This window comes from Aythya ferina, assembly GCF_964211825.1.
Source record: "Aythya ferina genome assembly, chromosome: Z".
NCBI lineage: Eukaryota > Metazoa > Chordata > Aves > Anseriformes > Anatidae > Aythya > Aythya ferina.
In genome coordinates, this window is record NC_140299.1 from 42991256 (window position 1) to 43015210 (window position 23955).

The 23955-nt window shown below is 38.7% G+C and overlaps 1 protein-coding gene across 5 annotated transcripts in view; it reads left to right on the forward strand.

Annotated features, from left to right (window-relative positions):
* The window catches only part of NTRK2 (neurotrophic receptor tyrosine kinase 2), a 204189-nt gene extending 180307 nt beyond the window's left edge, over positions 1 to 23882 (forward strand). For all 5 annotated transcript variants that reach the window (XM_084505478.1, XM_084505480.1, XM_084505477.1 and 2 more), the window contains 2 exons: positions 17278 to 17436; positions 18268 to 23882. In XM_084505478.1, the coding sequence (XP_084361604.1) occupies positions 17278 to 17436; positions 18268 to 18453 (345 nt within the window). In that variant the 3' untranslated portion in view covers positions 18454 to 23882. The remainder of the gene's footprint in view (positions 1 to 17277; positions 17437 to 18267) is intronic.
* Positions 23883 to 23955: the final 73 nt, after the last annotated feature.

Consider the following 23955-nt stretch of genomic DNA (forward strand, 5'->3'; position numbering starts at 1 on the left):
AGGAATCCCTTTCTAAAGAAGCTTTTGTTTCCCACTCTGCTCAGAAAGATGCAAACAGTCTGTTTATATCCATGTGTAATGCATTAGCTCTCTGGTCTGGTTGTTCTTTATAATGGTAGTAATACACCTGAAGTTTTCCCACCTGCATATGTTCAGATTTTGGTGAATGCCATTTGGTCCTGGTAACATTAACCACAAAATACTCTTTTTTTTCCTTAAAAAAAAAATAAAAATAGTCTTTTTCCCTTTTTGTAATTCTCTAGAACTTTCTGTTTCAAATGTTATTTAATAAAATCACTGTAACTTGATTTATTGAGAGAGGAGGCTTACACATATGCTGCAAATTCTGTAAAATAGTATTCCCTCTTGGGTTGCATTGTATTCTTGAAAGTGACTCACAAACACCGTTTCTGCACTCCTTGATCTTTTATGCACCAATTTGTGCTGCAGCAACAGTTCATGTGTGACCGATCTAGTGTATTGAAATTTTAATGGTCCAGTCCTTGTCCTATATAAGTCAGGGGGAATTCTAGCTACATTACTGCAAGATCAGGTACCAGACAACATAAACAATGTACCTGCATGTAGATAGTGAAAATCCAAGCACAAATCTCCTTTTGCTGGTCTTAGCTAACAAGGAAGTGTCATTATGGGAAGAAGGTTGGACTGTCCTTAGTTGTCAAGCCCCCAAACCTGCCTCATTGTGCTTCTCTGCAGTGGACCTTTCCCTACCTCCCAGGAATACCAAACAGGGTCTCTGTTAGTTATCTTGGTTACTTCAGCTTCAACACTTTGTACTGCTTGATGGCAAGCCACATTTTGACTTGGATCTGAATTGAATTCCCAACATTAAGCTGGTTGTTCAATTTGCTGGGACAGAGAATGAGACTTTAAATGTTTGTTATGTCCTTTGCATGAGAGGGTCTGCCTGGAACATAATCAGCTCCATCTAGTCTTTGGAAATGTGCTGACCCAGTCTCAAATTTTCTCAGTGTTCCAATAAAAGAACAGTGTTTTGTTTTGTTTTGTTTTGTTTTGTTTTGTTTCCTTGCTTTGTTTGCTTGTGTATTTTTGGGAGCACGCCAGTTTTATTGACCTTCTGAGGGCTCTATGCATGAATAAATTATATCATGGGGAACTTTGCTTAGAAAAAGCGATATCCAAGGAGACACTCTGTTAGTGGCCTTAAAACTTAAAAGTGGTCTGAGAGCAAGTGAAGGTGTACTTCAAAAGATGAGATTTGGGTAGTAACTCAATTTTAAGTGTACACTTATCCCCCTTGCAAGCCCAGATATCCCAAGGAGGCAGAACTGAGGACAAAAGCATAGTTCCCATTGCCACACAGCCAGAAAGCATGGTCCAGAATATTTCTGAGGACAGTGCTGGAGTTGAATTATGTGGCTGCCCAGAAAAAGCAACAACGCACACAGACAGTACCACAAAGGCTGCATTTCCATGTGACTGCAGTCCCGCTGCTAGCCTGGGAAAGAGAGGCAGGACTGAAAGCCTGGGCACGGGATCACAGCCTTATTGCCTAGGCAGGGGTTTGGCCTCTGCCAGCTTGTGTTCTGGAGGACCTGAAGCCCCCTTGAACCTTTTGCTTATTGTAAACAGCACTTCACTAGCTATAAACAGTCCTTGAAAATTTGAAAGTCATATCTGAGGTTTTCAACTCCCCCCACCCTCTGATGATGTGGCCTGTGTGCACTCATTTTGGGTATTTGATCCACACTTTAAATGCATAGGGTAGAGGGGGTTGAAAATTTTGAAACATTTTGAATAAAAATGTATGTTATGAAAGGTTAATCTCTTTTTGCCCTAAATATCTTTTATCTTATGCCCACTACACAGTCATTTTCCGTGGTTTCTTGGCAAAACAGCTCAGCCTTGTTCCCACCTAGGTCAGTATGATTCCTTCCCACTCCTCCGCCTTTATACCCCCACAAGCATCCCCTTTTTGAGCTTCACCACTGGAATTTTCTCCAAAGGTTGGTAGGCAGGTTTGGGGCTTTTGGATGCTCGGTTTCCATGGCAGCCGGGCTCCTCTGCTCCCAAACAGCAGCTTGGGAGGAGACAGGAGGGAGAGCAAGAGAAAGTCATTACATGTGCCAATTAGTATGCAGGGCCAGGGCTGCTGTGGCAAGCAGTGCTTGCAAAAGCGAGCAGCAGTAGGGGTGCCCCTGCTGCATGGCAGACCAGGGAGAGATAGAGTCACAGCCATTTGGCTACAGCTGGAGGGAGCTGAAGGACACCTGGCACTTGCTGGGGCAGTGGCATGCCTGCTAAGGGAGGATACCTCACGGGGCATGCACCTGCTGTCTTACAGACGAGCTCTGCAGCTTTTAGCTGCAGAAATTGGAAAACCCCTAATTTTCTGCTGTCCAGGAACAGGAACAAAAGTTAGGAAGACCCTCTCAATTTTTTGCATTTGATAATAGGTCATATATCATGGTGACATTCAGCTGGAGAATAAGAGAGGAAAGAGAGGGGAGCGTTAAATCAGATGGAGATAAAGAGATTTTTTTCTGCTGCCAGCTAGCTTGCAGCACATGGTAGAACTTGACTTACAGAAAAGATGCTGCTTGGAGAGAAGGATGCATTTTCATGGTTACAGAAGACAGGGCTCTACTGGATTCCAGCTGCGATGATGAGAGACATGCTCTCCCCTCCTGTAGAGCATCATGTTTCTTTTGGAATGGTGTTTTTCTTCATTTCTTGGCCTAGTCAGTTTTGTGTGAATGTGTGTTTTTAAATTTCTCTGTTAAACATTTGCAATATTTTGTCCTGGGTTGACAATATTTCAGTCAGAGGTGTGTGCATTTTATGCTACTGAAGAGGAGCTATAAATGTTTTGTGATGTTTCTGGATAAACAATGTAATGCGACAGCCAGAGATTCTTAGAATCATTAATTCTGTTATGATATATACACACTAAAATACTTAATCTGTTAAAGGAAAACAATCTCGGTATCTTAATAGGACATTGACTGGTGCTATTTCAGACTTTGATTTTTTTAGAAAATAAGTACTGAATACTTTTTCCCAGCATTTCACTTTCCATGGATAGAATCTGCCCAAAGAAATTTCAGAAAGACTTGCCTATTAATTAGCCATTTTGCTGTTGCTTGATTTTGTTTCATGTATCAGATAATCCATCCCTTTACCAATATATTTTGGTCCCTATAGTATGTTTTTATGTGCCTTATCTGGGTTCCAGTTGTTTTAAGACATGGTTTATTGATCTTATGTGAAGCATTGTTTACTTGTTTTTCTCTCCTGAATCTCTGTTAAACAAGCTTTCCCTGAGCACAGATCTTCAGTATCTGAGTTGTACATGGAGCACTTCTGGACAGAGGAAGAGTTCCTCCAGGAATTCCTTCTGAAAGTGATAGCAGAAGTACTTCAGGGAGTAGTGGTGTGTCCCTCACTCTGCCATGCTGGCCAGGACCTGAAGCACACAGGGAATCCCCTGGATTTTGGGCTTCTTCTTATTCAATTGAGATGCCACTGTCTGTGGGAAGATACAAAAAGCATTAAAAAACAAAAACAAAAAAACATAATTTTCCCCTCTACTTCCTAGGGCCTCCTTCTGTAGACACTGCTAATATGTTTCTTAAGAAACCTTTGTAGGTTGTTGCTTCAATTCAGAACCAGTTACAAAGATGTACAGTATCAAAAAATAATTCTGTAGAATATGTTTAATGTCAGTCACATTTTATTTTTAATTGAGTACAATTTGTTTTAAATTTACATTCAAACTGGAATCTTTTGGGAGCACCAGACTGTTTTGTTTTGCTGGAAAACACTACATTTATAATTTAATTTAATTTAATTTAATTTTTAATTTAAACTTTTCTTCCTTAAAACAGTTCAATTTTGTGAAAATGTTCGGTATTTTTGCCTGATACAGAATCAAGTTTTTTTTCAAAACATCAGTAATGTGCAGATGTGCAGTAAAGAGCAGAATGTGTTCTCTGTCTTGTCTTTCTTTCCTTCTTTCTTTTCTTTCTTTCTTTCTTTCTCTTTCTTTCTTTCCTTCCTTCTTTCTTTCCTTCCTTCTTTCTTTCTTTCTTTCTTTCTTTCTTTCTTTCTTTCTTTCTTTCTTTCTTTCTTTCTTTCTTTCTTTCTTTCTTTCTTTCTTTCTTTCTTTCTTTCTCTTTCTTTCTTTCCTTCTTTCCTTCCTTCTTTCTTTCTTTCTTTCTTTCTTTCTTTCTTTCTTTCTTTCTTTCTTTCTTTCTTTCTTTCTTTCTTTCTTTCTTTTTCTTTCTGTCTTCTTTGGTTGCTTCTTGGAGATGCTTTATAATATATTGTAAAAGAACAAAATAGATTTATTCCCTTGTGCCTGGTCTGTGGTCTTGACCATTTTGCTTTTTTTCCAAATTCTTATTCACGCTGTGTTCCTCTCATCCCCAAATCCTCTTTTCTGTTGGTATTCATCTTGTTTCCTTTCCCCACTCCTGATTTCCCCCAGGACAAGGCTGTTGAGTTGTTACATTTTTAATAGATGTTTCTTCATCAAAGTGGTCCTCCTGAACATAAAGAGACCCTAATTAGAGTAAGACGTTCTTGTTTGATTAAGTGCTATCAGGGGGAATAATCCCTATTAGGTTTGTTCAACAGGGAGAGGTCTCCCTTGCTTTCTCTAGAGCCAAGGCAGTCCTGGAGGTGATAACTTTCTTCTGCTGTTATTATGTCAGGCCTGTCACAGGAGGACATGGATGCTGGGAAGCTGTCTGACCCTGAAGAGTAAGAAGTTGGATTGAATTCCATTTACGAATTGTCAGACTTCATTTCTGTTTGATAAAACATGATCGTTACATGGCATATTGCCCCATATGCAGTGTTCATTGTCGTCTCTTTAAAACAGTAAAGAAAGTACTGGAAGCATTATTTTAGGGTTTCAAATTATTATCTCCCACCTGATTATCCTTAGCTCAACAGTTCTGATATAAATCTGGAGTTACCTCTTGCTTTCCATCAAAGATTTAATGCTGACCATAACAGCAATATCTCATTGAGAGTTAAGTACCTTAACTAAATAAACTACAGTGCTTTTACTATTATGCTAAAAATGTTGTCCTATATAAGCAGATGTAGGTAATGTGTCAAAATTTAGTGACATACATTTTACAATGGAGCATCATGGTTTATATTAATTCAATTTTCTCATTACCAAGTTCATAGTTCCCAGCAGCAGAACACCCAATCTCTAATGCAGATAACTATGTGAAGTTTTCAAAAGACTTAAAAAGCAAATAGAAGCATAACAAATCCACTGTTCAGTAACTTGGAGGACATTTATTTAAAATGTCAGTATTCACTTGCAATTATAATGATAGTAGGGCACTCTGTTTTGTCACTATTAGCCAGTTAGTGCTAAGCCAACCAGGAAAATGAACTTGAAACTTGGAAAACACTTGTTTCTGTATGCTAGAGTACTCATACAGAATGGATCTTGCACAATATTGTAGGCTTTCAAACTCAGAATTGTTATGGGAGGAGGAAGATCCTCTCAGAAGAGAATTTAGTGGTGCATCTGCTTTTTGTTAACCAAAGCCTCCTAGCTAGCTCATTGACTGATGTTTCTTGAAGAGGAACTCCTATCAGACAGAGAGTAAAGGGAAATAAAATGGGGTTGCAGTCAAAGTACAAGGTCAAGGCTAATGGGAACCCCAGAATCACCCCCTTCTGTAGGCCATGGTGAGACATAAAACAAAAATATTCTGATGGATACAAAATCCACTAAAGTTTGCAATGGAAATAACCATAGGGGCAAGGATTTAGGGGTGGGTCAAGGTTGCAGCCTAATGTACAGAGAGAATAATAGATTAGCCTGGCAAGAAAACAAAGAAAACTATACTGTGAGGCCTGAAGCGCATAACGTTTTAATAAGAACATCATTGAGTGTACTGTGTGGATCATCCTAAACATGTCCAAAGAATGTTATAAAAGTAGCATGACTTTAAATGGAAATGCAGGCTTTATGGAACAATATTTCAAAGTTTTCATCTGAAGCAGACAAAAATATTCTGAAGTACACATGACTCACAAACAGCAGTAGGCCTACAATAACTCACTATCATATAACGCAGTTAAAGTAAACCCATTCATAATTTTTAAAATGTGCCTAAAAAAAAGTGTCATTGTTATGCAATACATGTACTACAAAGGTGCTCATGAGATTCATGCATAGATCAGAACTTCATTAACTTAGGCATTACATGAGCATTGGTCAAAATCTTAGTGCCAAGCTAGGTTAAATATGACTTATTTCAGCAACAATTTTTCAAACATTCTGATATGGGAGCCCTAGCCCAAATTATTCCTTTATTGTGAAAAACACCGGGTTTGTAGTCAATCTCAGGACAAAAAAATAAATTCTATCCTATCCTATCCTATCCTATCCTATCCTATCCTATCCTATCCTATCCTATCCTATCCTATCCAACCTATCCTATCCTATCCTATTCATATGTATATATAGGTGTATATATATATATATAATCTTAGTAGTTTGAGACATTCATATTTTAAGAAAAGTATTCACTGATTCATTCATTTCACACTTGGCTTATTTTAAATGTCTCAAGGACCTCCTTGAACTTAGGGAGCTTTGGAGTCTGGGAATGCTGTATGTAATATTTGTATAGAAAATCATAGAGCTAACTTGTGCTTGTAATGGTAACAATATATTAAAAAAAAAAAAAAATCTAACTACTTTTGTTTAAAATTGCAGTAATATCATTTGTTTACATCTCTGAGCCATAATAAAAAGGGGGGGGGGGAGGGTCAAACCTACAAGGTCTCAGTTTTAGTATAGATCCTACCTTTATGTGAGCATTTTCAGAAACTAAGCTTAAAATCACATTTATGCACAGATTTTGAGTTATTAATAGCATCACAGCAGTGCAGCAAGCAGAGGACTTAATCTTTAATGGGATTCTTCTTCATCCAGAGAAGGTGAGCGTACATGAAGAAGGCACCACCTCAGCACTGCATGGTTACTGTAAAGAATAGCATCATCCTAGGAGAAGGTAGCAGATTTTCCAGAATGTTCCCACAAGGTACTGCAAAAAGGGAAAAGCAGGACAAGTAGGTGTAGCTGGCCACTTCCTTCCCACCCATCTCTTCTCTCTTGTCCATACACCACCAGTGTTTGGTGAAGGATGTGCGGAGTATGCTGTTCAGTCTGTGGTGTGGTGTGGTGTGGAAATCCAGATGTCCCCTACCTGAAATACAGCAATCTTGTTATAGACTACAAAATCCTTTCAAAGATGGCTATGATCTTCTTCTGTAATGAACCAGTTCAACAGGCTTTATGTCAGAAAGCCAAACCAAATTAATGCTTCCAGGCCCTTTGCTGGTGTAAATTCTCCCTTAACACCAGTGTAGAAATACAGCCAAGAGCTATAAAACATTTTCATCACTGCTTGGGCCGTACTTTGACTGTTGTGTCCAAGAAAAATATTTTAAACATGGCTTGAGGAATAATTCAACATATGAATTAGATAACATCAATATAAAATTTTGCAAACTCCGTAAGAAGAAATAATATATTTTTTCTGTAATAGCAGTTACTGGTATTTTTAATGATCATGCTGTGCATCATTTGATCATATTACATGTTGTTTAATGGACACCTCATTCCAGAGCAAATGCCTGTTTCAACTCATAGAGTGATGTCGTGGTATAAATGAGGGATCAAAAACTAGAATTCACAGAAAGAAAACAATAGAGGGTTGTGGTTTTTTTATGTTCTATTTTAGTGAAACTTTTTTTTTTTTTTTCTTCCCAGTTTATGTAAAGAAATTATGGTCCAGAGAAAGTGAGAATCAGAAAGCATCAGGAAGACTGCAGAAGATAAGGATGACAAGGACCTTACTATTCACTTGCTTATTGACATCTGGTTGAGAACCAATATAGTTTTTCCTTTCTCAGCTACCTGCTTATGTAGATGACTAGCTGCATAGACTACCTTGTTGACAGCATCAGTGTAGACATTCTCAATGTGGGCACTGAAGACAGATCAGTACTGTGGTTGAGGTCATAATTTACTTGGTCTTTAGGCAAATAGAGAGAAGTGTGCACAGAAAAGATCCTTTGCTCTGAAATAGTAAGGTACTTTTCTTCCTTTGATTCATGAAGCCTTGTTGATGCTATGCTTCCCACTGGAGTACATCTCTGAACTCTCTTCACGTAGTCACTAGTTGGTAGATTTGATATGACATAACTTGCCCAGCATCATGCATGTAGTCTGGGAACAAGCCAAAATAGCTGACATAAAATCACTGAATTTCCTATCCCCATTTTGCACTGATCATTCAACACTTTTTCCACCTGTGGAAAAGATGTGTCAGCTCAGTAGGTATGCCCATATTTTTAGTATTTGTGAAACTAAAGACTGGCCATATATGCGCCAGTCTTGCGCATGTATGTGTGACAGTTGCCCCATATATGCGTACTGGTAAATGGAGTCAAGTCCAGTTGGAGGCCAGTCACTAGTGGTGTTCCCCAGGGCTAGGTGCTGGGGCTGGTCCTCTAATATCTTCATCGATGATCTGGATGAGGGCATTGAGTGCACCCTCAGTAAGTTGGCAGATGACACCAAGCTGTGCGCGTGTCGATCTGCTTGAGGGTAGGAAGGCTCTGCAGGAGGATCTGGACAGGCTGCACCGATGGGCTGAGGTCAACTGCATGAAGTTCAACAAGGCCAAGTGCCGGGTCCTGCACCTGGGGTGCAATAACCCCAAGCAGAGCTACAGGCTGGGAGAGGAGTGGTTGGAAAGCTGCCAGGCAGAGAAGGACCTGGGAGTGATGGTTGATAGTCGGCTGAATATGAGCCAGCAGTGTGCTCAGGTGGCCAAAAAGGCCAACAGCATCCTGGCTTGTATCAGGAACAGTGTGGCCAGCAGGGCTAGGGAGGTGAGCGTCCCCCTGTACTCGGCTCTGGTGAGGCCGCACCTCGAGTACTGTGTTCAGTGTTGGGCCCCTCGCTACAAGAAGGACATGGAGGTGCTTGAGCGGGTCCAGAGAAGGGCGACGAAGCTGGTGAGGGGCCTGGAGAACAAGTCCTACGAGGAGCGGCTGAGGGAGCTGGGCTTGTTCAGCCTGGAGAAAAGGAGGCTCAGGGGCGACCTTATTGCTCTCTACAGGTACCTTAGAGGAGGCTGTAGCGAGGTGGGGGTTGGTCTATTCTCCCACGTGCCTGGTGACAGGACGAGGGGGAATGGGCTTAAGTTGCGCCAGGGGAGTTTTAGGCTAGATGTTAGGAAGAACTTCTTTCCCGAAAGGGTTGTGAGGCATTGGAACAGGCTGCCCAGGGAAGTGGTGGAATCACCATCCCTGGAAGTCTTTAAAAGACGTTTAGATGTAGAGCTTAGCGATATGGTTTAGTGGAGGACTGTTAGTGTTAGGTCAGAGGTTGGACTCGATGATCTTGAGGTCTCTTCCAACCTAGAAATTCTGTGATTCTGTGATATATGTGTGACAGTTTTTTAGTCTGGTATTTATAAACTGTGTAAGTTAAACATCCAGGGAAAGGTGGAAAGCCTATCTAACAACAATGAAAGAACTTGAATATCTGAGACAATTCCACTAGAAATTGTAGTGCTCCCATGCGGTGTACGTTACAGAAACACTTCTGTGACTCAGAAAGGAAAAGAAAAGCTACAAACCAAACTCTGTTGATCCCCTCTTCTACCATGATGTAATTTGATGTGACCAATAGAACCAGACATGCTATATTAGCCTACTGTACAGTAAATTAAAAAATAATAATAAAATGTGATTTTCAATAAAAAATATGGGAAAGGGTTCTTCAGACTTGACATCAGGTGTGGAGATTTTCTCATGAACACAAACTGGCTTTCAGAGTTTGCCCTAGTATACCTGCTACTAGTTGATATTGACTGTGTGGTTCAGTTAACATCTCATCACATTATACCACAACCCCGCTTTTTATAAAAGCAATCAGAAGTTAGAATTTTAGCTATGGTAGAGACTCACAGAGTCATTTTCCAATGCACATTAAGATTACTTTTAATATGTCTTTGGCTCCGGTAGCCCAGACTCTCTGGGGTTAATGGAAAAAGTGGAATTTGATATATTACAAACTGTTTGCTTTGAAAATCACAAAGACAGTAATGTATTTCATTAATATTGCATTGAAATTTTGTTTTGCTGATTACTTGGACACATTAGATGATCACCCCTGAGCCTGTGAGGGTTTTAACATGCCCCGTTTCAGCTTCTTGTCTGCCGGTACCTCATACCTCTCTTCATCCCCAGGGGTACAAGCAGCAGATACTCAGGTGTTTATAAGGGAACAGTAATAGGGAACAAGTGTCATAGCAACCATGGTTTGGAAAGCAGAACACAGGACTTCCCATGAGCTCAATATTGTGAATTACTAGTCGTGACACTTGGAGTGATCGGTAACTGTATGCTGTGGCATAACTTGATATGGGAAGTTAGGAGGATATAAGGATTTTTTTGTTTGTTTGTTTTTAGGAAAAATAACAAAAACATCTGGTTCCACAGGCCAGATTTTCCATGGTAAACCCTTCCTGCTCTTTCACCAGGGTCCTGAATTCCCATCTTCAGAAATTAATCTAGATATCCACTGAACTCATTGAAATACTCTGTTCCAGTTGCCTTTCCCATCAATTTACCACAGTGTATTTCCTTTTGTTTTCACTTAAATTATAATTTATTGTTTAAGAAGATAAATTCTTCTCATCGGAAAGTAAAAGTAATGATAACCTAAAGGAATTGATTTATTTTTCATTCACCCAGCATTCATCATGGAACACTGATGAGCTGTAATACATTACATCTCATTGCTGCAGGTTTCCATATAGTTAAACTTTCCTTCTGACCCTTTGACTTGGGACAAGTTTTTGTTTAATCAGAAATGCAGATTGTATCACCTTCTTCTGCACTTATCTTACATCAAGGACATTTCATCTTCCATTCTTGGAAAGCTAAGTTCCCCATAGCTTCATAGCTACTACAGATTATTAATTTTCCTTTATGTTTGACCAACCCAATATGATGCTGTGTTGTGTAAAACACAGCGATATAGTTTTTTTATTCTTTTAACTTAGCATTTTAAAAGAGGTTTGCTGAGATATAAGATAGAATGGGTCATTCACATATTTTGATTTCATCTGGTTAATCTCCTTCATTCCATCCTTTTGGCAAAATTACTTCTATCCCCCTGTAAGTGTTGCTGAGACACTGTATTTTGCAAAAACATATGTCCTGTCTACACAGGGACACATGAGCAGGTTCTCCAAAGCAGAAGCTCTTCTCCTCCAGGATTGTGTGAGTAATGGGTGCCTGAGGAATAGTCCGAAAACAGTTTTAGCATATAGTAATATTTCTCTCATCTGTGCTCTTAGCCTGCAGCAGTCTACTGCTCAGGCACTTGCTGGGCCAGAGATTTTATCTTTGTGTTTGATAGCCCTAGTTAGATTTTATCCTTCATGAATGTGCTTGATCACTTTTTGATCCCAGTTAAGCCCTGGGTGTTTGCAGTATCTTGTGGCAATGGGCTCCACAAGCAACTGTATGTTACATGACAGTGCCTGGTTTTGTTCATTATGAACCCTGCCATCTACAAATTCCATCTCTTGTTTTGTGACTCTCACATTACAGAAAACTGTGAGCAATTGTTCTTTCTCCATCTTCTCCATGCCACTCATGGCTTTACAGAGATTATTGAGACAAATTTTATCTCCAGTGACACAAAGTTGACACAACACTGAACTCAAGTTGAGCAACTTAACAGAGAATTGAAGGTGTAATAAATGTTATTCTGGACATTGTTTCAGTTTTCTGAGAAGACCTGGTAGAATTACTTAAGAACTTTACACATGAGCCCCTCTTGAATTAAGATGAGCTAGAGCAGTGTTAAAGTGAAAGGACATTTCTTTAGTTATTGCATATAATCTGCTCTATTTCATAATTTATTTTCATAATTCATAACCTCTTGTGCTTGTTATCCAGACTGACTGTGAAAATAATATATTTCTTTTCTGCAAGTGGCAGGACTGATGATATTTTAAGAGAAGACACTGACTTTGTCTGCAAGGCCAGGGCATGAAAGAAATGAAAATAACAATTATTGATTTTTTCTTGTGCTGCAAGAAACACTTGCCAGCATTTTATGAGCAGGAGAGAGCAGATGTTCACCAAGAGAGGAGAGGTTTTCAGTTTTAGCAGTAAGACGTGATAGTCTTTGCAGAGAACATTTCTTTGCAGTTACATCATCCTGAGATGGGGAAATAAGTCAGAAGACCCTACCATAAATAGTGGAAAGTACCATGAAATGCTGTAATCCCTCAGTATCCAGGAGGATACATTCTTTGTTAGGAGTGGGTAAAAAAATGGGTGAAAAGTTGTAGCTTGATCCTCTTTATAGCTCTTTATAAGTACTTTAAAGGAGGCTGTAGTGAGGTGGGGGTTGGTCTATTCTCCCATGTGCCTGGTGACAGGACGAGGGGGAATGGGCTAAAGTTGCGCCAGGGGTGTTTTAGGTTGGATATTAGGAAGAACTTCTTTACTGAGAGGGTTGTTAGGCATTGGAATGGGCTGCCCAGGGAAGTGGTGGAGTCACCATCCCTGGAGGTGTAGCCACACACAGAGTCTGTTTCTTCCACATCCCTGTAGGTTGGCTTCCCTGCCTCTACCCACACCCTCCTGTTGCCAGTGCTTGTTCTGTGTAAGTAAGCATATCCATTTGCTCACAATTGTCAGGCAACAGAACTTTGTGTTCCCATGGTGGCTGGACAGTGGTAGTTGACACAGTGACCAGAGCATGGTATTGAGAGATAGATTTTCATATGGCATATGGCAATTACATTGGCCAGTTGCCTTTAGCTTGATAAGCCAAGAGCTCATGTCTGTAGCAATAATATTAATTGCCAGAAAGCTGGTTTTACATCGCATGGATGGATGGGTGGTCAGACAGATAGACATGTGCAAACTCTTGGGCTACAGCAATCAGCTTCCACAGAATTACCTACTACCGCCCAAGTTTCTTTCTTAAAAGAGAGGCTGCCATATTAGACAAGCCTCACAATCTCCTAATGCCTGCAAAGAAAGATATGGAACATACAATGCCAGAGAGTGATGAAACTTTAGCTAACTTTGGCATTAGATGCCCTGCTTCAAGGCTAAGACATGATGATTCTACTTGAAGTTTGATGTTTGTTATTAGATGGAAACAGTGTTCAAGATCTGCTTACTTGGCACCTTTCAAAGTAGTAAATTAAATTAACAGATTAGTGCTGAAAGTGATGACAAGTGGAATGATGTTGTGTTTTCAAATGTGTAGCATCTTATACATGGAACAATGTGGCAGTTTCTCCTTAAGTGCTTTTTTGGAGAACAGTATCACAGCTCACTGATCTGGCATAGTAGTCTCCTCCCTGTGGATAGTTTGCACATTGCAGAAGCTAATTCACTAGGCTTTCTGGTTTACATTCTAGCCCGATATTGCTAGTAAACATAACTAGTAAACTTAATACAAGGCAGGGCTAGGGAGAGCTTGCTTGCATACACTGACATATAGAAGTAAATACTTAAGTCACAAAAAGGATTCATAGAAGTGCAATTCTAAATAAAAAATGAACCATTGTAATGCAGCTGCCTTCAGGTGAGTGTAAAAAAAGTATATCCTAGTTTGTATCCATAAAATGGTAATTTTTGCAGCATTTTTACAGCTATAGTAAAGATTTTAAAATGATAGCATATTAAGTTAAAACTGGAATCCTTTTAAACATGCCATAACTTTAGCTAGATTGAATATAAAGGTGTTGTTCACCTGCAGTGGTAGTCTGCTTAGCACATGAGCATTTTAAAATGATATGTATCAAGCAGCACTGCAATTACAATGTGCACATCAGGGATGAATCCTGCAGGATGCTGATATCTGAGAGCCATGTAATACTTGCATTTCTTATTAAAGCATACACAGAAGGTATACCTTTGAAGCACACAGAACCTTTAAAGTTTAGTCAGCGTACTCATGTTTTCCTTCATTGATTCTACTTGGGAAACACCCTTTAGCCTTGCTGAGAGTTTGGAAGCCACAGCAAAAAGGCACTCTACCTCTCGTTGCTGCTATTATGACATAGCTGTAGGTGCTTGGACTCAGCAGTCCAATAAAGATCAAAAGAAGCTCACAAGTGACCGGCAATTTGTTTCAGGCAGCCTGAGAACAGCCATGTCAAGCCCCAGGCTTCACTTCAAGAAGGTTGTGGTGCACATGCTTCATTTTAAGCATGCACCTAAGACAGCCCTTAGTGCTTTTCTGAACCAAGTAATTGTGCATGTAGAAAAATTGCCTTTGGCCAGGCCCTGACCTGTGTTTTTGATGTGGCTGAACTGAAATCTGAGTTGAAGGTGCTCTTGGACCAGGGATAGAAGATGCTCAGCCTGCCACAAGTGATGCTCAGTGTTGCCTCTGTTGCAATGCCATCTGGCAAGAAAGCACCTCTTCTAATACTAGTATTGGTATTTTTGCAAAGAGGTTAAATATTATTGTCACAAAGACTTTGGCATTGGAGGTAACTTTGGCTAATATGATAGACATGGACAGTGATAGAGGTGGGACACCTCCAGACTTCTATTAGTGAAACAGTACTCTGCCCAGTGAAGTGTTTTGCCTTCAGGGACAGAAATGGACACAGCTTCAGGCAAGGTGATGTGGGAAGAACACCAAAGAGCCCTGTATTTTGTGCATATCTGTAAATTGAATTCATGGTAAGAATTACTACTGATGAGTCAGTCTTGCTATGACTGTGAAGAGAGGCAGTTAGGTCTGTGATGTTACAGATCACTTCATTGTGAATCCATCATTTGGTGGTCATATGTCATAATCACTGTAGAGGTATTTATTGTACTGAAGGACTCTAGAAATCAAGCACAGAGTTCTACCACAAGCACACTGTGCTTCTGTAGCAAGGAACGATGGGAAAGATTTGGAGAGTGATATTTTTAATTGCTTTTTAAAATTCTCTTAATGTGGGATGTGACAAATAAGAAAAAATAGGGAGACTTATTTTATTGTTTATAGCTTTCATTAATTTTTAAGGAATGAGTCAAAGAAATTGCTGAAAAGAACCAATTGTAGAGACTATATGATGAGCAGATCTAAGAGCCATTTCAATATTTAATGAGACCAAAAGCCTCTCATCACTAATCATCTTTTAATGGCACTTGCCCTTTGGCCGTGTGTATGTGACTGCCTGTTTCAAAGGGACTAACTTTTCTGATTTTCTAATGAAATACCTCTCAAGACAGGAGTAAAAGTGGTGATTTGGAGCTGTTTGGTTGCCATGCCAGCTAGTTTATGATGAGGTGGGAAACTGAAGCTTTGCTTGCATCTCAGCAGGTTTGTGAGTTATTTCAAACTCTCCACATCATTGAGTGATTTCTTGGTCAAAGACAATTAAAAATATTAATGAACATGGCTGTACAAAAATTGTGTGTATCAGAGAGGTAAACTGTATCACAGAGACAAATTGGCCTGATGGAAAAAATCACTAAAAAGTACATATTCACTCTGTCAATGGACTGATGACATGTATGTTTTTAAGTTAGACTGAAAGCTGTTGGAGTTGGATCCCCTTTTGAAGGGCTCTAAAATCTGTAGAGCAGCCAGTAATAAGTCAGAAGCAAATCCACAGTGCAGTCAGGAATTAAACTTGGGAATGCTGCCTTTCACCTAATATCTCAAAAAAACAAAACAAAACAAAACAAAAAAAACACTCCTCCCTCACTTGCATGGCATCTCAGACAGAGGGAGGAGAAGTGCCCTTGTAATAGACTAGGTGTGAAAGTCCATGAAAATTTTGGCATGACACTCTGCTTTTATGGAATCAGTAGTGACAGTTGACTTGTGGTGATGTATGGAACAGGACTGAGCTCTAGAAGCCATAGCTGTATTTTTGGTATGCTGCACTAACACCGAATTGCTGACAAATAGCTGGAAACGGATGTTCTGAGTGATTTAGAAATAATGTGAACCCTGACTGAACTTGAAGTGGGTCTTCCTTCCATTTGCCGTTTTTACGTGAGAACAAGGAGGGCATTATTTATAACAACATATGTAAAGTCCCACAAGGAGAAATGATATTTTGAATTGACAGAATCTTGAAAGTGCAAATGTGGTTTTATAACTAAACACATTTTCAGACAGGAAAATGAGAATTAATCAAAAGTTAGATGTCCTTGAAGAAGCTTTCATTTTTTCTCACTTCCTTGGAAATATTTACAGCTGTCTTGATGTAAAAGTAATCAGAATGCCTATACATCTATATCACAGTAGCTGAGCCAGTTGTACTATTTAAAAAGTACTTGAGTGGATTTCTTTATTGATGTGATCTGGTCAGAATGGGACATATCAGGAAAAACGAATTGCTTAGAAACTGGAAATAACTGTTTTATTTATTTAAATTATGGTTAGGTAACTGGACTTTAGGAAAGCATTCCAGGGGAAATGAAAAATGTTTTAAATGATTTTCAGAAAGGCATTCTTTCCGTAAGAAAAAATAGTGAATTCAACATGAGTTGATTTGAGATGGGAGTCCACATCTTACAATTTTTTTTTTTGTTATCAAGGGAATATATCCAAAAACCCGAAAATTTTGTAAAACTATGTAGGACTGGGTTGTTAATGTGGGAAAAAATATTTTGATGCACTGATTAACTTTGGAAATTATCGGCAAACAGTGTTGGGTTTTCTTTGTTTGTTTGTTTTCAATCACAATTAGGAGATTAAACCATAAAGAATTTAATTCTACTGTGTCAAGCAGTCAGACCACTGTGGATTTCATGTGGTATCACTGATTTTGTAGAAAAAAATATTCAGTGCAGATTTCATTGCATGAATCTTTTTATAGTTTCCAGAGTCTTAAAATGGAGAGTAAAACTAGCCTAATTTGAAGTGGGTTGCTAGGCTTGAATTAGTTAATAATTTTATAGGACATTAGTTCCTTGGGTGAAGGGTTCCAAGTAAATGTTAAAGGTGAGTTCGTATTTCAGAAACAGTATCTGTGGAGATTCTACTGAAAAACCTATCACAGGAGGGATTGTCATTTGAGGAGAGGAGCTTGGATCACAGCTTCCCAGCTCTTAAAAGCTCTGGGTAGAAAATGGCAATATATGGGAAAAATAGAAACTGTATATTCGCGTAATTTAACATCTTGATACTCTACCTGGTGAGGGTCTTGAAGAATTATTTCTGACTCTTTCATTTGTTCTTCTCAGGTTGGGGGTCACACCATGCTGCCCATTCGCTGGATGCCTCCAGAGAGTATCATGTACAGGAAGTTCACCACAGAAAGCGATGTCTGGAGCCTGGGGGTTGTATTATGGGAAATCTTTACCTATGGCAAACAGCCATGGTATCAGCTCTCAAACAACGAGGTGTGTATAATACATTCTCAAATTGCCTAAGAGAGGCTTGCATTGAAACTGATGGTATGTATGGCTTCTCTCAAGGAAAGACAGCAACAAATTTATTTAGTAAAGGAAAAAACCCCAATGTCAAGTATTTATTGTCATAAACATTGTGGTTTAATTTCTTCCTTTTCACCCTTTTCTCCACAAGGTGGATGGAAGTTGACCAAGCAGAACTAGGTCGGAATGCAGCTTTTTCCTTTGTATTTTATAGAGTCTGCTTTGGTGACCGAGAAGGACCATGAGGCAATGAAAAGGAGCTTAGCAGACTCCAGAACTGTTTTTGGCTGATTTCAACTACATATCATTTCTGCAAAGCGATTGTTCTGAACCACTCCTGAATAGACTGAGGGAATTTTGAGATCTCTTAATGCACAGGGAATCAGAAGTAACCCCTGTGCAGAAATTAGCCACAGCAACACTCAACAGGTGTAAGGAGGGAGGGGTGCTGAAGTGCTGTGTGAGGAAAGTGAAAACTTAGCTTCTTTTTGAGATGAAGCGGGGTTGGCAGACAGGCAGAAAGGGAATGTATGGGAGTGCTTCTTGACCATCATTTCCTTAAGGGTAAAAGGGGTGACATGCATGAAGTTAGTATCAGTGAAGTTACTGCTCTTTGGTGATATATGTTTACAGTGATTTTTTCTAGATGCTGCCATGCATCTACCTAGAAATGCAACCCTTTGTACAGTTGACTGCCACCAGTGAGGCTGCTGGGGCTATCAGCAGCTAACACTTTCATAGATGAGCCCTATTTAGTTGGCAGAGCTGTGCTGATCCTTTGCTTATGATTTCTTTTAGGTGATTGAGTGCATCACTCAGGGCCGAGTCCTGCAGCGACCTCGCACATGCCCCAAGGAAGTGTATGACTTGATGCTGGGCTGTTGGCAACGGGAGCCTCACATGAGGCTCAACATCAAAGAAATCCATTCCCTCCTCCAGAACTTGGCCAAGGCATCTCCAGTCTACCTGGATATTTTAGGCTAAAGTCTCCTAGCATTTCTTCTTATGGGCTGTGTGAATGAATGTGTTCAACTGCCGCTGAACTCCATTAAAATGTGTTCTTAACTTTGACAGTATTAATGACAAAGTTGCGGAGAAGCTTTCAAAGGGCAAGCAATGTGCACTTCTCCATCCGTAGACACAGTATTGACTTTTTAGACATTACTGAGACATATCTCTTCTCTCTCTCCCTCTTTCAGTTCCTATCATCTTTTTCTTCTCTCCTGTCTTTCTAATCAATTTGGCTTCTGCATTATTGTAACTCTGCATAGACAAAGGCCTTAAAAACCTGATTTGTTATATCAGCAGACTCTGCAGTTTGCTCACCACAACTAACAATGCCTTGTTGTATTCATGCCTTTGATGTGGATGAAAAAAAGGGAAAATATATTTGACTCGAACTTTGTGATACCTGCTGTAAAGATACTGAGAGTTTCTATGGATTCACCTCAATTTTTTTGCTTCAGAACGTGGGTGGAAAAAGAAGACTAGTATTCTCTACATAAAGAGTATTCCTTGCGGAGATAAAGCCAGATGGAAACAAGACAGTGTTGTGTGATCCACTATCTGGAGAAACTATGGGATCAGATGGCATCAAACCCCACTAAAAACATTGAAATGATTTGATGGAAGGCAAGAGGAGGTTTAGCACTTTCCCTGGAGAGTCTTTCTGAAGAGTAAAGGGATTGTTCAAGGAGGCACTTCGCCAGTACCTTTCATTGCCAGATACAAGTCTACGGCAAAAGGGAAAAAGATGCTGCCTGCACTGCACACGATTATGTTACAACATGAGAAGTAAACACATGCCCTTATTTTGTCTTCTGGAAGGATATCGTCATGCCACTGGTATAAAATGTTCTCCAGCTAGTCTTTTTTAATAAAGACTGAAGCTAGGTACAGCATTAATTTCAGGATCACACATCAAAACTAAGGATTTTGATAAGACAGGACAAGCTATAGATGCTGGAGCAGGTGTATCTTACACTCTGCTTGACCAGCAGCATATTCCTTCCTTCCTCAATCCTTTTTCTTTTTTTTTAAACCGTGCGAGCAAACTGTGCATGGTCTCTGTCGATAAATGCCCTTTGTGCAGAAACTATCACTCATCTTGTAGTACTCTCTAGTAGGCATAGCGAACTCATAATAGTATAACTTATATTTCATTAAATGGGGATAATGAAAGACATTAGCTATGTTAAAATGTCTTTACAATGTTACAGATACAATAGGCTGATACTACATGAATAATCTAAAGCATGGAGTTCACTGGTTATATTTGAGCCGTGGCGGGGATAGAGTGAGATCCTTGGGGAAAACAAATAACTCTGAGGTTATGGCTTACTATTCAGAGTGCAAAGACCCTGAGCTCAGCACCATGTTTGTATTGGTACTAGTGCTGTCATTACTGACATCCAGTCTTTCTTAAATACTTTATTTTTTGGTTGGATGGGCATTGTTTGTGTACATTTGCATGGCCACTGTGTTGATGACAAGTGCATGGGCATATCTGTTATTTTTCAAACCAGAAGCTGAGGATTTCAAATTTAGAGTTAGGATTATTTTTAATATGAATTCTTACAAAAGAAAACCTACCTTACCTATTCCTCAAGACTTTTGCCTCCCTCTGTGAGGGGGTGTTACTGCAAAAAAAAAAAAAAAAAAAAATTAAAAAAAAAAACAACTTTGTTTTCTTTTTCTCTTTTTGTTATCTCTTACTGATATGAGCCAGATCAAAATAGTCCTTCATTTTTGCATTGGGGATATTTTATTTAATAAATTAAGCATTTTATTTTTGTAAGTGTTCCCATAACACATTTAATATATAATTTGCATGCATATATTATTTATTGAGGCGCTTTAGTTTTTTTTTTTCATCAGAAGCTTTTAGAGCTAACTTATAAAGATTTTGAACATTTTCAGAAGAAAACGGTTCACTGGACAGTGATGGAATTTTACCCTTCTCAATGTCATTGAAGAGGCAGCATTACAAATAAACATGACAGTGTATCTATAAAGCCATACTCAGTATTTCTTTAAGAAACTAGGTGTTATTTCTTAATTGCTACTGAACTGGAAACACACAAAAAGCCAGAGGAAGATTCCTACAAAATGGGCCTTAAGATTTTATCTAGACTGTCTTGGAGTTCACATGAAAAGCTAGATAAAGACTGATCATCCAGTGAAACCCATTCACATGAGAATCTGTGTTTCATCTTTTAAAAGAAATTTGGAACTGATTTTCAAAATAACAGTGGTAGAAAAGAAAGGTGTCAGAGTCCACTGATACTGTGCAGTGGGAGAAGGCTGCAGGTGGTGGAGGGGGAGGTGCTGAGTTTCTGCCTGCTGTATTCTGTCTTAGTTTCTTATGAGCTTAAGAAAAGGGCATCTGAGATGCTTCTATTGGAAAACAGGCTCAAGCCTGAAAGCAAACAGGTGGGTTTTCCAAACACTGAAAGAATGTATACCAAAAAAAAAAAAAAAAGAGCAAAAAAAAAAAGAACCCAACAACCAAATCAAACCAAAAAAAGCACCACCAACAAAACAAACAAACAAACAACAACAACAACAACAAAAAACACACAACAAACCCACAAAACTTTGAAGCTGTAGTTAGTGGCATCTTCTTTTTGATTTACTTGTGAGACTACTAGAATAATTTCAGAGAATGAATAGTGTTACAATGCATTGTGCAATAACATAGCAGTAAGTTAAACTTCTAAAGGACCAAATGTTCTACAGAGCCACCAGTATGGATAACCTTGACCTATATCATTAATGTTCTTGATAGTGCTTAAAATGTATAATCAGAGTAGACAAGCTATAAACTGTAGCTATATGTATTTTGCATTTGTTCATGAAAAGGTGCTTAAGCGTAGCAGAATGAGCAGAGAAATGGAAGAAATATGCTCAAATCACAATGAAGGGTGAGTTTATGTGCATATTCATCATGCTTGCACTGTCCGCTAAATTGTGTACACTGAGTAAATATGACAATCAGGCTCATTTAAAAAGTCTCTCTGGACTGTGCTATGAACTGATCATATATATAATATATATTATATATGTGTGTTTGCATATGGCATATATATATACACACACATAGCATATACATGTATGCCTATGTCTGTTGTATTTTATTTATATATGTGCAGACATGCATGCACATTATGTATGGGCTGTGTGTATATGTATAAATTTACATACACCTACGTTATTACAAATGATAATTAGAGTTCTATTAATAAATTGATAAAGTCTGCTGAGTAACCAAAATAATTTTTTTCTTTTGATATTTCTTTTTCTATGTTTGTAAGATTCAACTTTTTAACTGGTGTGCAGCAGAGGCGGTGCTAGAATGCCAGAGATATAACAACAAGCACATTTTTTTCCCCAAATGATTGCATAAAAACATCTCTTCCATTCCCATCTCACTTGTTTATTTCTCATGAGGAAATGAACAGATAAGCTCCTAAGCTCCAAAAGCAGAGTTTGACTGTCATTTCTGGGTTTGTGCTATTGTTTTATTGTCCTAAAATAACAGTGCAGCTCCATTAGCATTTTATACTTGTCTGCAGTAATGAAATAATTCCAAGAATGAGCTGGACTATTCAGACTGCAACACGACTTGTAGGACATCAAGAATGCCAAAATTCGGCAGTAATAGTAGCAGCAATCGCCACGTTCTGTCCTTCACTCTCAGTAGGTCTGCAGAATTCAGAAATGGTCATGAAGAACAGATACTTGTAGAGCAACAGCACCCCGTGATGCGTGATGGAGTGTACCCTTTCGTAAAAGACTTCATTTTGATTTGTAAACCAATATATATTGTCTACAGTTTATAAAGCAAATGCCCGTTTTTCTCCTTCTTTCTGCTCCGCCTTGTTCTCTTTCTTTTTTGTCTTTCCTCTCTGTTTCTTGCTCACTTTTTTTTTTTTTTTTTAATTCCTTTTCTTCTTTTCTTTCCTTCTTCTGTCCTGCCTCTATTTATCTTTCATTTCCTCTTTTTCCTTTTTTTCCTTCCTCACCCTTTCACTCTTTCTCTCTCCCCTCCTTCTTGTGTACCCTCCCCACCTTTCTGAGACACAGTTTTTGTTGTGGTTGATGTGGACTTTACAAAACATTTTTCAAAGAAACAAAATAACCCAATAAAATGATGAGGTCACTGGATGAGTAAGGTACCTTGTGTATGTGTTAGAACAAGACTATGTCTGGGTTGTTGCAGCCTGTAAGGGAATTTTAAATACTCAAATACTGCTATAAAATGTGAGGGAGGGGAACAGGGAGGGGCTGGGGAACAGATCAGGGTTTCTAATCAAAGATTAAGGTTTTGATAGCACAGGAAGTTGTATTTTCTTGTCAGGGCTGGGATGAACCACTGCTGCTTTGAATCAAGAGGTCCTTTAACAGCCTTAGTTAAACACCTTTATTTGGGCAGGGGGGAGGGGGGGTGCTACATTCATCACAAATATGAAGCAAAAAAAAAAAATCAAAAAAAAAAAAAAAAAAAAACACCTCTACATGTTGCAGGGAAAACACTGTGAATTTCACAATAGCAACCAAGTGACTATTTTGCCATCTTTTAAACATATGTCTCAGGAGAAGAAATGGGAAATGATGGGTGTATTATTTTACCGTCTATGCATTCTAGACCAGGTCTGTGGGGATTTTTTGTTTGCTTGTAGAAGGTTCTGAGTGATGACTGGCTGGTATTTTATAAACACTGAGTATTTTGGGCAAGGATAATAGAAGCTGCCAGTAGTGAGGCCATTTGATTGGAATATGTAGGAAAAAGGAGATCAAATCAAAACTTTCCAGAGGCCTATATCTTGCAGCTTATATGTATCTTTCTGTAACTTAAAGAAAAGCAGCTAAGAATGTTTTATATAAAAGTAATTTAATTCAACATTGTTGTTTAATTGAATAGAGAGAAAATCAATTAATTATGAAATATTTGTCCCAGCCCTGCTCTCCACCTATACTTTATGTATATATTTATAGGTATCTCTCTCTTTGTTACTTGAGATAAAGAGGAAGATACCTACACATAAATAAGAATCTCTATATTGTCACCAAACTGTGACCTGGTGTGTAGAACAATTTTTCTTCTTTCTTTTTTCCTTTTCTTCTTTTTTAATGTGATGTCTCTGTGCAAATATTTAGTGGTTCTTGTTTTGCAGTTTGTTATAACAAGTCATTGCTTTTAAACTTTCATTGCATCTTGGCTGATTTCAAAGTGATGCCTAGGTATCAGTGTTAAAAGTTTTGTTTGTGAATCATGTGACCAGCTTCTCTCGACATGACATGGAAAGTCTCTTGTATTACAGTGTATTTAATAAAATGATGTCTTACAATAAACAATGTCATCCAAAAGAAAGATAAAACGATTACTTTAAAAAACGTACAATTTCCATGAAGTGTTGTGTTTTCTTTTGTGTGAGTGCCTTTGTTTATCTTCATTCTTTATGAAAAATATGAAGTTAAGGAGGA